This window comes from Vipera berus (assembly GCF_964194415.1).
Source record: "Vipera berus genome assembly, chromosome: Z".
NCBI classification, from domain to species: domain Eukaryota; kingdom Metazoa; phylum Chordata; class Lepidosauria; order Squamata; family Viperidae; genus Vipera; species Vipera berus.
In genome coordinates this window covers 122,915,076-122,928,085 of record NC_138205.1, presented here as the reverse complement: position 1 = coordinate 122,928,085, position 13,010 = coordinate 122,915,076, and the positions used below count along the sequence as shown (strand labels likewise).

The 13,010-nt window shown below is 40.7% G+C and overlaps 1 protein-coding gene across 4 annotated transcripts in view; it reads left to right on the top strand.

The window, feature by feature from the left end:
* RBM33 (RNA binding motif protein 33) overlaps window positions 1-13,010 on the top strand; it is a 131,415-nt gene that overhangs the window by 85,590 nt on the left and 32,815 nt on the right. For all 4 annotated transcript variants that reach the window (XM_081343901.1, XM_081343900.1, XM_081343899.1 and 1 more), the window contains 2 exons: window positions 4,323-4,535; window positions 7,509-7,697. In XM_081343901.1, coding sequence (XP_081200027.1) covers window positions 4,323-4,535; window positions 7,509-7,697 — 402 coding nt within the window. The remainder of the gene's footprint in view (window positions 1-4,322; window positions 4,536-7,508; window positions 7,698-13,010) is intronic.

Below are 13,010 nucleotides of genomic sequence, written 5' to 3'. Positions count from 1 at the left end.
ATGTCAGTGGGAAAAGGCTGGTCTAAGTTTGAATCTGGACCTTGAATGCTACCTTGAGGCTAACCCAAATGAATTCATTTCTGGTCTTCTCACCTTGGCCTTAAAAGCCTTGGTGGAGCAGTGGGCTAATGCCTCCTTAAGTAACACCAGCTGCCTGCAATTAGTGCAGGTTCGCATCCCACCAGGCTCAAGGTTGACTCAGCCTTCCATCCTTCCGAGGTAGGTAAAATGAGGACCCAGATTGTTGGGGGCAATAAGCTGACTTTGTAATAATGCCGCTTGGGGTGTGTGTGAAAGCCCTAATAAGCAGGCATATACATAGAATGAAGGCTACTGCTAAGCTTGTAAGCCGCCCTGAGTCTTCGGAGAAGGGTGGGATATAAATGGAATTTTTTAAAAAAAGCAGATAGAAGAATATCCCTTTATTTAAGTCTCAGATTTCAAAAGCGTTCAAACACGAAAACGTTTTTCATTTACTTGCCATGAAATTGGTTTTGGTGAGTTCATGAATACAAGTATTCAAACGTCTATGGAGATTCTTAGTCATCCAGGTCAGATTGTCCCAAGGTGCTTTTCCCAAAAGGCAACTGGACTTCCTTGGTTTTTCCCTTTTGGAAATGTTTCTCGTTCAAGAAGCTTCTTCTGTCAGTCAGAAGAAACTTCTTGGATAAGAAGAAAAACATTTTCAAAGAAAAAAAAAGAACTAAGAAAGTCCAGTTGCCTTTTAGAAAAAACTTTTGGGACAGGTGTTCAAATGTCATGAAATGGTTGCTAGCTTTGTAGTGACATTAGACCCTCACACTGGTCTTAAACTTACTTATTTTATTGAACGTAGACTTGGAAGTTGCTAACGGTACTTGCACCATTAATTGGTTTCAATAGTTTTTTTCCTCGACCGGCTTTCATTTTAAAAAAGCAATCATTGTTGAGGAAAGCAAGCCATTTATTTAATCTTGTAAAAGGACTTAATAGGAGTATAGTTGTGGTACAGCTTATTATGTTCCCCAGTATAGAAACTAAAATGCATCTGGTCTTCTTTAGACTGTAACTCATTTCCCCAAGATATGAAGGCAGAGTGGTGTTTGCAGCCCCTGCAATGCAATATTTCACAAATTGGGCCAAGTTTATTTTCGTTGAATGCTTTAACCAGCATGAGCACCCCTCTCACTGTTGGGTTTGAATTTGAATTTGCTTTAGCAAAGATTACATGGATAAACACAGCATTGTCACAGTTAATAGAAACCTGGGCAGTGAGGTCTGAGGTTGCAAGATCAGTAACACTGTCAGTGACAATGAAGTACGGCCTTATCGAAAAGAGAATTCATAAGAGGCTGCCCTGGGACACTCCACCACTGTCCTTCTGTGTATTCTGACAATGTTATCTGTCCTCTCCGTGCCGAGTATCAAATGTCTATCGTGAGTATAGAAATTAATTTAATGTCACCTGAAGACATGCAATTAATCTTTTAGAGGTTTTCATAATACCTTTACAGAAAGAGTTGCCAGTTTGGCGGATTTGGATTTTAGGGTTTAGTTGAAGATAAGGAAAATTAATTTTTCATCAGGGTTAATACAAGCTAGCAGGGGTACAAAGGCTGAGAGAGATGGTTAGGGAATTTGTCAAGTGTTGTCACTTGGAATAATGGTGCTTAACGTCTGATAGGTGTAATCAAGAGTTGAGAATTCTATAGAACGGGATTAATCAATTTGCTCACTACAGAATGCACGCGAGTGATACCGTTTATTTGTGCGGTTTTAAGAATTAGAATAAGATTTGATCTCTCAAATTGCAAGCAGCTCTGACAGTATCAATGGGGCAGTATTTTATCAGGACATCCTCAAAGCATTTGTTATAAATAAAATTGTCCAGCTAATATTGATAGCCAACTGACTTCATCTTCATTGTGAAACTGTCAAGGTATTTGTGAGAAAAGTAGGGTTTACAAAATTTTGCTGCTCCTTCATTGCTCTTATTTATTAACATCCTTTCTAATAAAGCATGATCAGAGCTTACCTTTCTAAAAATAAATAATGGAATTGGGTGCTTCTGAATCTTATTATTTAATGTTTTGTCTTTTCAACCAGAATTAATGATGATGATATAGAAGCAAATTAATATCAATCTTAGTTTTTAGACCATGTAATGAGGTGTAGTCTACACCTCACTTTATTGTACCCCTGAAGAAGGTATATGTCCACTTATAGTAGCATATAATAACCACACTGATGTACAAATATGCCATTTCTTGATTTTTAGATTTGCAGAATCATTTAAGTGTAGATCAGCTGATCAAGGCATTTTTTTCACAAGAGCTCTCCTGCTTCACTTTATTTCAGATAGATCAGCTCGCTTTTTCATACACCTAATCCTGCTCTTGGCTTGTCATTCAAAAATAACACAAATATGAGTTTCTGAGGGGGGATTTAATGATTTTAGTTCAAAGTAGGAAAGTATGTTTATTTACCAGCAAGGACATACCACATTTCTCTTCTGTATAAATGCAGTTTTACAGTTCTGTGGAATGATACCCATTGCAGAAAGATTTCACTGTGGGTACTTCAACTTTGATTAACATATTTTAAGATGGAGAATAAAGTATTAGAGACGGAAATTCTCTTAGAATATACCTAGTTTTTATCTTCAGTTTATCATGTCTGTTTAAAATGCATAGATCTTTGCAAAGGAGAAACTTCCTGACAGTTAGAACAATTAACCAGTGGAACAACCTGCCTCCAGAGGTGGTGAATGCTCCAACACTGGAGATTTTTAAGAAGAGACTGGACAGCCATTTGCCTGAAATGGTATAGGGTTTCCTGCCTGAGCAGGGGGTTGGACTAGATGACCTCCAAGGTCCCTTCCAACTTATTTATTATATTAAGTTTACAGCTTTTCTAGAATTGTGTTGGTTTTAATTTATCCTCAGAGTTTGGGATGGAATATATCATTCATGAATAACAGAATGCCATTTCTTTAAGAATTTTCTTAAGGAACACATCACATAATCATGGGTGGACTTGATTTTCTTTGAATGATCATGGTTAGAAAAGGTCTGCGTGATACAGAAAGACAGTAGTCTGCCTAGATCAGATCAAAAACCTAACTGATCTTAATCTAGCATTACATTTCCATTAGGCATGTGCAAAACATTGTATCATTTTGGATGGTCCATATCCATATTGAAATTATTAAGAGCTTATCTGGGCACAGACCTTGAATGTGTGTATGCTGGCAGAGATGCTCCAGGTTGGGAGGCAATGGCTAAAACATGGGAGGGATAAGGTCAGTTAAGACTCTGGGAGAGGGAGATGTGTGCCAGATGGAAATGAAGACGGGATGGAGGTGTCTAATTTGGACCCGAGTTGAGAGGAGGAGTGCAAATGCTGGCTATCCTTGAATAGATGATGGGGTCAAAGTAGTGAAAAGGAGATCTTCTCTAAAGCTTTGCAGTATTTATCTAGTAATTCTGTATGAGTCTGGTGAGATTCTTGTCAATAGACAAATAGCAATAAACATATCATTCTGATCAGCTCCTTGTGCTGTTCTGGTTCCTTCCCCCTGATAGAAGGTGAGCGTGGGCTAAAAAGAAAAAAAGAAAAATTGGGGGACCTGGATAGGTTGGCTACGCTTGCATTCTGGTGCAGTGGTGGGTGGTGCTGGAAATATTGATCAGCAGACTGGTACAGAGATCATGCAGAGAGGGAGAGGAGAGAGGAACAAGCTTGTCAACCTTCCTCAAGTTTGCCTATTAGATGAAAGAGCTATCTGATAGGGAAACTAGTATCCCTAGATTTCGATTTCCTGGAAAAGTGTGGATAAAGCAGAATGTGTCTGATTCATGCTTGAATCAAAACACGTTTTCCATTCTGTGTACAGTATATCTCTAATGCTGACAGTCACCAATATGAAGTGCCTTCATGTCATAAACAGGACCCGAAGGCAACAGGTTCCCCAGCGTTTTGTTATATGGTTACATTGACTGAAAATGCTGAGAATTAAGAGCCCCAGAACTAGAAGGATTCCACATTGTGGAAAGTTTCACTAGCATTTGATTCACATATATATGTCTTTTGGGGAAAAAAAACCACAACAGCTCAGATTTTTATTAAGGAACAATCATGCAGGAAGGAAGATCTCCTCAATGCCTTCTCTTCTTCACCCTCTCAGTTTTAGGAAGCCATGCACATACTGATTAAAGCATGATTTTAATACTTCTTAATCTGTTAACCAAGCTCTATTCTATAATGGCTGTTGCCAGAAATATGTAGTAGATTTTTTAAATTTTTTTTTACATCTTAAGCAAAATGTTTTAAATTTCTTACAGGGTGGTGAGAATGTTGGCTTTTCTCATTTGGAAGAATCTCCTAACCGGCTTCTGCAGCCATCAGAGCAAAGACATCAGCCAGTGCGAAAGGTCACACTGACAAAAGGGACAGTGCAGCAACCGCATCCGCCTCATCAGCAACTTCTATCACAGATTCATTCTACGTTTTCTCAAGAACTAAAAAATATCCCAGGGATACAACAAGTGAAAAAGGTATTGATTCTGCTTGGTACTGATATCTTCATTAGCTGCTTGAAGAAATAAACTTTTCAGGGTTATTGAGACACTGAATTTGTTAACTACATTAGCTGTTGAGGGGGGCAGAAAGAGAATTTGTCTTAGTGATATACACTTGTGATTGTTATTTTGACTTCAGATAAAGCTATGAATGATTTAAAACATTCCCAGTGTGAATGCTGGCTCTCGGGGTAACATTTCTGGTATCTGATAGTTCTGATTCAATTTTTAACATCTTGAGAAGCATCAAGCAGAATTGATGGGAAATGTATTCTAACGTTGCAGATAACTAACTATATTGGGGACCCTTGATCTCAAATCATTTTGTAAAATGTTTGCAAGTATGTTATTTCATATTTTTGTAACCTATACATGTTGCCATAATGTGTAGCACTGTGCAAAAATATTAGGCAGTTGTGCAAAAAATGATGTAAATTAAGAAAGCTTTCAGAAATAGAAGTGTTAATAGTTTATTTTTATCAATTAGCAAAATGGAAAGAAAATGAACAGAAGAGAAATGCAAAACAAATCAATATTCGGTGTGATCACCCTTTGCCTTCAAAACTGCATCAATTCTTACACTTGCACAAAGTCAGGGATTTTGTAGGATTAGAGTAAGGTGTATTATGCCAATTATACCAAGCAGGTACTTCACATCATTTTCATAAGGAGGTTGAAACACAGTCATTAACTGCAACAGAAACAGCTGTGTAGGAGGCTTAAAACTGGGTGAGGAACAGCCAAACTCTGCTACTAAGCTGAGGTTATGAAAGACAGTTTGATGTCAGAAGCCATACACCATGGCAAAAGTGAGCATAGGAACGAGATAAAAGGTAGTTATACTGCCTATACAGCAAGGTCTCTCCCAGGCTAAGATTTTAAACCAGTCTGGGGTTTCAAGATGTGCTGATCAAGTTCTTTTGAAGAAGCACAAAGAAATGGGCAATCTGGAAGACTATAGTTGCAGTGGTTGGCCAAGGAAACTTAATGCAGCGGATGAAAGAAACATCATGCTTACTTCCCTTTGACATTGGAAAATGCCCAGCAGTGCCATCAGCACAGAACTGGCAGAAAACAGTAGGATCTGTTGTCTGGAGAAGCCTGACCAGAAATGGTCTTCATGAAAGCCAAAAAGCCATACCTCTGACATGGAAAAAAGGCTAAGAGACTCAACTGTGCATGAAAACATAGGAATGGGATGTAGAAAAATGACAGCAGCTGCTCTGGAGTGATGAGCCAAAATTTGAAGTATTTTCAAACTATCAGGAAGCCAGTTTGTTCGCCGAAGGACTGGAGAGCATATAATAAAGAGGATCTGTAGGCAAATGGAGCATGGTGGAGGTTCCTTAAAGTTTGGGACTGCGTTTCCGCACATGGAGATTTGGTCAGGAACAGTGGTGTCCTCAGCGCTAAGAAATAACAGGCAGATACTTATCCATCATGCCATACCGTCAGGGTGGTGTGTGATTGGCCCCAAATTTATTCTGCAGCTGGATAACGCCTCCAAACAAGAAGTCATGGAAAGTAATGGTTTGGCCCTCACAGAGCACTGATCTAAACATCACCGAGTCTATTTAGGATTACAAGAAGAGAAAGAAGGATTTGAGGCAGCCTACAATCCACAGAAGAATTGTGGTTAGTTCCCCAAGATGTTTGGAACAACCTTGAAGGAACATTGCCGAGTTCCTTCAAAAACTGTGCAAGAATTGATGCTGTTTTGAAGGGTGGTCACACCAAATATTGATTTGATTTGGATTTCTCTTCTGTTCATTTACTTACCATTTTGCCAACTGATAAAAATAAATTACTAACAATTCTATCTTTGAAAGCATTCTAAATTTATAACATTTTTGCACAACTGCATAATACTTTTACCCAGAACTGCTGTGTCAGAGTTTTTGGGAACTTATCTTATTGAGTGCCTGCAAAGAGGAAAGAGTTAATTTGAGTTGAGGACACTGCTAGAAATAAAGAGCTCATGAAGGAAAGTGATTTTAGTTTGGCAAGCCTTGGTGTTTTGGGACTGTTCTTGTTACATTGGAATTTTGTTACGATTTCCTGTCTATGTACAGTGAAAGCTCTTGTGTCTGGCCTTCAGTTAGATGAAATAGTGCATCATAGGGCAACAATTTTTGAATCAGTATACTTAAAGGGCTAACTTATAGAAAACATCCACAATTTTGGTCCCATGACTCCTGTGGGATTTAAATTTGGCAAAGTTGTGGTTGCTTCAGTGCTGTTTACAGTCAGCCACAATCACATGATCATCACTTCCAGAGTTTCCTCCAGTTTCCTACAAGAATGGCAGGAAATTAGAAATCCCCCACTGCTGTTTTTTGTTTTGTTTGTTTTTTTGTGTTTCACTCTTTAGGTAAGGAAGTATCTCTGAAACGATGACTCAGTGGGGTCATGGATTTCCTAGACCTAGTCTGGGGGTAGGCAACCTTGGCTCTTTTATGACTCATGGACTTCAACTCCCAGAATTCCTGAGCCAGCCGTGCTGAGGGGAAAGAGAGAGGTTTCCAAGCTGAGCCATGCTGGCTCAGGAATGCTGGGAGTTGAAGTCCACGAGTCATAAAAGAGCCAAGGTTGCCTACCCCTGGCCTAGGCCGTTTTATGACTCGTGGACTTCAACTCCCAGAATTACTCAGCCAGCCACGCTGAGGGGAAATAGAGAGGTTTCCAAGCTGAGCCATGCTGGCTCAGGAATGCTGGGAGTTGAAGTCCACGAGTTATAAAAGAGCCAAGGTTGCCTACACCTGACCTAGTCCATAATTTGAATGAAAGTGAATCTGAGGAACTATGACCATCAGGGCCATTAGCTGGGTTTACAAGTGGAAGTTTAGCCATTTGCCCTCCAACCCTTTTAAGAGAATAGATAACTTTTGTGTTAAATCTGTCAGATTCTGCAAGCAGAAGCACGAAATCAAATCCTTTCTTTCTCACCAGGGTGTTCTGCATGGGAGAGGCAGGGGGATCACCGGCCAGATGGGCCGAGGCCGTTTGATGCCAAGTAAGCCGAATCTGCGGGTGGTGGAGTGCAAACCTCAGCCCTGTGTCGTGTCAGTGGAAGGCCTTTCTTCATCCACCACGGACATTCAGTTGAAGAACCTGCTCATGTCAGTAGGACCCATCCAGGTAGATCATCTCCCACCTTTGTTATTTTTGCCAGAAATCTTAATTCTTACAAAGCTCTATACTGGTGTTTTTCAACCTGGGCATTATTAAGATGTTTGGAATACAATTCCCAGAACTGAAGCCCAAACATCTTAGTATTGCCAAATAGTGAGAATCACTGCTCAATACATTTGAAAGAAGTGGCACGATAGGAGATTTTGCCTGTTAATTACATATATGCAAAGATGGCCACTACCACGGTTATCTGAAAGAGGGGGGGGGGGAAACCTCAACTTTTTGAATCAGTAAAATGTATTCACCTGCACAACCAGTGAATATGTTTGCAAGCTTGATCCGGTCACTGATTTAACCCATTTTCTGAATTATACATTAAATATAAATCAATCAAACGGACTGAGTTGCTATAGCACCAGTAAGCCCCAAGAGAATTAACTAAAAATAAAACTGATCATGCTTAGCAGGTTTCACAAATAAAGCCACGAAATCTTTAACTAAGTTGGCTAAAATGGGGCAGGGTGAAGTGCTGTTTTGCATTTTATTTTTTATTTATTTTATTTTAATTCCATTTATATCCCGCCCTTCTCCGAAGACTCAGGGTGGCTTACAAGCTTAGCAGTAGCCTTCATTCTATGTATATGCCTGCTTATTAGGGCTTTCACACACACACACCCAAGCGGCATTATTACAAAGTCAGCTTAATTGCCCCCAACAATCTGGGTCCTCATTTTACCTACCTCGGAAGGATGGAAGGCTGAGTCAACCTTGAGGCTGGTGGGACGCGAACCTGCACTAATTGCAGGCAGCTGGTGTTACTTAAGGAGGCATTAGCCCACTGCTCCACCAAGGCCTGTATGTACTTATTTTGGTTTTTATAGTGTGCTTTTCTGTTCCCTCTCCAGTATCTTACGAGGAATGGAAAAATTCCATTCATCGCTAATAGGGAAATCTAACGATGAGAATATTCTCTTAAGAAAATATTTTGGTGGATGCACATTTAAGGCTGAGCTCTTAAAGGGCCCTTTTGCATGAAACTACCACCTCCACACACACACTCAAATCTAGCTAGGTCAAAAGTGGTACCCATGGTTAGGTTCTTCCTTATCATGTAGGGAAAAAAAATAACCCTTAAGCACTAGAGGATCTCATTTTCATTTGATGGTAGCATGTCTTCTAAACCATGAAGTAGCTGCAAAAAGGAGGACTGAGAATTATTTTGCAACCACATAATGTAGGGTGCTCCTATTAAAGTGTTATCTATCACCTATGAAGGAAGGAGGCAGATGTAGAGCCTGTTGTATAGGGTAAAAATTCTCAATGAAATCTTGGTTGAACAGATCTACCTCCCTCCCTCTCTGTATTTTAAGTAAAACCTTCAAATTGAGTTTGAATAATAACTAATCCTAATCTCAGTTTAGCACTAAACAGGGCCCTCTGCCTAATTTTTCCAGATCATCTAAATTTGGCTAGGTGCTGAAACGTAGTGGCTCAAGTATTACAGAACTATGGTTTAAAGTGGTAGCAACTGAGTTAGGATTAAAGGTAAAGGTTCCTCCGCACATGCATGCTAGTCGTTTCCGACTCTAGGGGGCGGTGCTCATCTCCGTTTCAAAGCCAAAGAGCCAGCGCTTGTCCGAGGACGTCTCCGTGGTCATGTGGCCGGCATGACTAGATGCCAAAGGCGCACGGAACGCTGTTACTTCCCACCGTAGTGGTCCCTATTTTTCTACTTGCATTTTTACGTGCTTTCGAACTGCTAGGTTGGCAGAAGCTGGGACAAGTAATAGGCGCTCACTCTGCTACGCAGCACTCGGGATTCGACCCGCCAAACTGCCGACCTTCTGATCAACAAGCTCAGCGTCCTAACCCACTGAGCCACCGCGTCCCTAGGATTAAGCATGTATAATTTAAATAGATTGACACAGAGACCCACCAGTCTATTGCTCTTGATACAAATATTTGAGATTAGCACTGTCAGTGTTCTCTGAACCAGCTGGGAAAAATGCGTCTTGCCAATTCCATCTGTCTCTAGGTGAAAATGTCAACCAAAGTACATTTCTAATTTCAAGGGGACACTAGTACAGAATATCCACAAGTGTTCTCTTTGCTAATAACTTGCCACCTGTCTTCAAATCTGTTTTGGTGTTATTACTTTAAATATTCATTTGCTGTGCTTTTTGGTTCTTCTGCTGGGTCCATATGGGAATATTATTTACCTAGAGAAATCTGCAAGAGAGAAGAAGGAAAAGAACCCTTGCTATTACTATTGTTCCTGGATCTTAGGACTTTTACCTGGTCATACTTGGTTGGCAGTTTCCCATTTGTAGGATCTCAAGCCACAATAATTATGTGTACGGGTTGTCTTAATTCAGTGAGAAAACCATGTAATAAGAAAAAAAATGAATGGGCAAGAGTTGGACAGAATGAAAGCACTTTTGCTTTCATAAAGGGTAGCCAAATAGGAAAGAAAACTGCTGTCATCACTTCAGATCAAACCAGCGCATTTTACGGCCCACAGGCCACATTCGGTCCTTTGACCATCCCTTTCTGGTCCACAGCATCAGCGGCATTGGCAGTGGAGGGGGATGGGGCAGCGGCCCTCCAAACAGTCCCAGTTTTTCTTGTCCTTTGGGAAAAGTAATTGCCCACCCCTGCTCCAGAGAGATGATTGATGAACAGGTTAGCCCTACACACTTGTCACTCCTCTTGTGAAGAGGGAGGTTGCTTGCACTGAAGAAACTTCTATTATCCGTGGAGGCTGTCCATAAATTAGGACCCTAATTTATAAATGCTGTCCGGCTCTCCATTGCAAGCACTCTTTTTGTATATGTGGAGGGGATAAAAGAAGCAGGATTTTAGCAGGTGGTTAAGTTGTTGGTTTAAACCAGGGGTCTTCAAACCTGGCCCTTTTATGACTTGTGGACTTCAACTCCCAGAATTCCTCAGCCAGGCACGCAGGCTGAGGAATTCTGGGAGTTGAAGTCCACAAATCATAAAAGGGCCAAGTTTGAAGACCCCTGGTTTAAATTCTGAGCACGCAGGTGGTCCTTGACTTAACAACCATAGTTGGGACCAGAATTTCTGTTACTAAGCTAGATGGTTGTTTAGGGAGACCTGCATGATTCACAACCTGTTTTATCACAGTTGTTAAGCACATCACTGCAATTGTTAAATGAATCAAATGGTGTTATGCAAATCTGGCTTTCCCCATGGACTTTGCTTGTCAGAAGCCAGCCGGGAAGGTCGCAGATGGCAATAAAATAATCTGGGATGCTTTATCTGGGGAGTTTTGATCATGTGACTGTGAGGATGCTACAATAGTCAGAAGTGCAAGGACCGGTCATAAGTCACTTTGCTCCATGCGGTTGTAACTTCAAATGGTTACTAAATGAAATGTTGTAAGGGCAAGGACTTTTGAATTGAGGAACCTATTGCAGGATAAGTATGCATTTCTTTGGGTTTGAAGCCAGAGTGTTTGTATTGACCTATTTTCTTTTTTGCAAACAGAAGGAAAAAGAATACTCCAAAAAGGTTCCCCCCAATTGTTACTCAATTTCCTGGAAACAAACTGGGATAAACGGAGAACTATCCCAGCATAAAAGCACCCCTATATATGCTTAACTTAAAGTACTCAAATTTCTATAATCTCTTTCTTTCTGAGTATATGTCAGTGCATGAGAAAATAGTTGTAGATAGGCAGGTGGATAGATCAATTGATGGGCTGTCAGTGAATTTTACAAACAGGGTATCCTATTTTATAGGTAACTCATTTTAATGAATAGTCATTATATTGATATTAATCATATTTTCCCCAGTCTGGCATGCTGTGTGCACACTTCATTGGGGGGAAAAAAGACCATTCCTCTAGTGTTGGATGAAGTGTCAGTGGATGACAAGGTAGCTGAGTAGAGTACTTCCAACTGAGTATCAAGAATCTAATTTCAGAACTTTTGAACAAGCCGTCAGTTCAAACCACTAAGAAAAGCCAGATTTTTTTCCTGGCAGCGTGATGGGCAGGGAAAAGAGAGGGATAAGAGTACACTATAAGAAAAAGAAAAGTCAGTACAGGTAGGACTGTATAGGATTTACAACCACAATTGAGCCCCAAATTTATGTTGCTAAGTGAGAAACTTCTTAAAGTGAGTTTTGCCCCATTTTATGACTTTTCTTGCCATATTTGTTAAGCAAGTCATTGCAGTTGTTACGTTAGTAACGCAGTTGTCAAAATGAATCTGGCTTCCCCATTGACTTTGCTTGTCAGTAGGTTGCAAAAGGGGATCACATGACCCGAGGACCCTGCAAACGTCATAAATACGAGTCAGTTGTCAAGCATCTGAATATAAATCACGTGACCATGGAGATGCTATAATGGTTATAGATCACTTTTTTCAGTGCTGTTGTAACTTTGGTCACTAAATGAACTGTTGTATGTCGAGGGGTACCTCTGCTTCTGAGCATTTTTGATCCTACTAAATTTGAGCCTTCCTTTCATCACACTGTTGTTACCTTTGTCCTCTACAGATTATCTCTGGTGTCTTAATGGTGACCCTTAATGTGAAGGGTTCTCATCTCTAAGACTAATACTGCTGCTGTTAAGTTTTGTTGTTGTTAGCTGCGAAGTCGTGTCCGACCCATCGCGACCCTATGGATAACGTTCCTCCAGGCCTTCCTGTCCTCTACCATCTTCTGGACTCCATTTAAGCTCACGCCTACTGCTTCAGTGACTCCATCCAGCCACCTCATTCTCTGTCGTTCCCTTCTTCTCTTGCCTTCAATCTTTCCCAACATTAGCCTCTTCTTCACTGAGTCCTTCCTACTCATTAGGTGGCCAAAGTATTTGAGTTTTAGCTTCAGGATCTGGCCTTCTAAAGAGCAGTCAGGGTTGATCTCCTCTAGGACTGACTGGTTTGATCGCCTTGCAGTCCAAGGGACTCGCAGGAGTCTTCTCCAGCACCATAGCTCAAAGGCCTCAATTCTTTGGCGCTCGGCCTTTCTTATGGTCCAACTTTCACTGTCATACATTGCAACTGGGAAGACCATAGCCTTGACTATGCGCACTTTTGTTGGCAGGGTGATGTCTCTGTTTTTTAGTGTGCTGTCTAGATTTGTCATGGCTTTCCTCCCCAGGAGCAAGCGTCTTTTAATTTCTTGGCTACAGTCTCCATCTGCAGTGATCTTGGAGCCCAGGAAAATAAAATCTGTCACTACCTCCATTTCTTCCCCATCTATTTGCCAGGAATTGAGAGGGCCGGATGCCATGATCTTGGTTTTCTTAATGTTTAAGTTTCAACCCAACTTTTGCACTCTCCTTCTTCA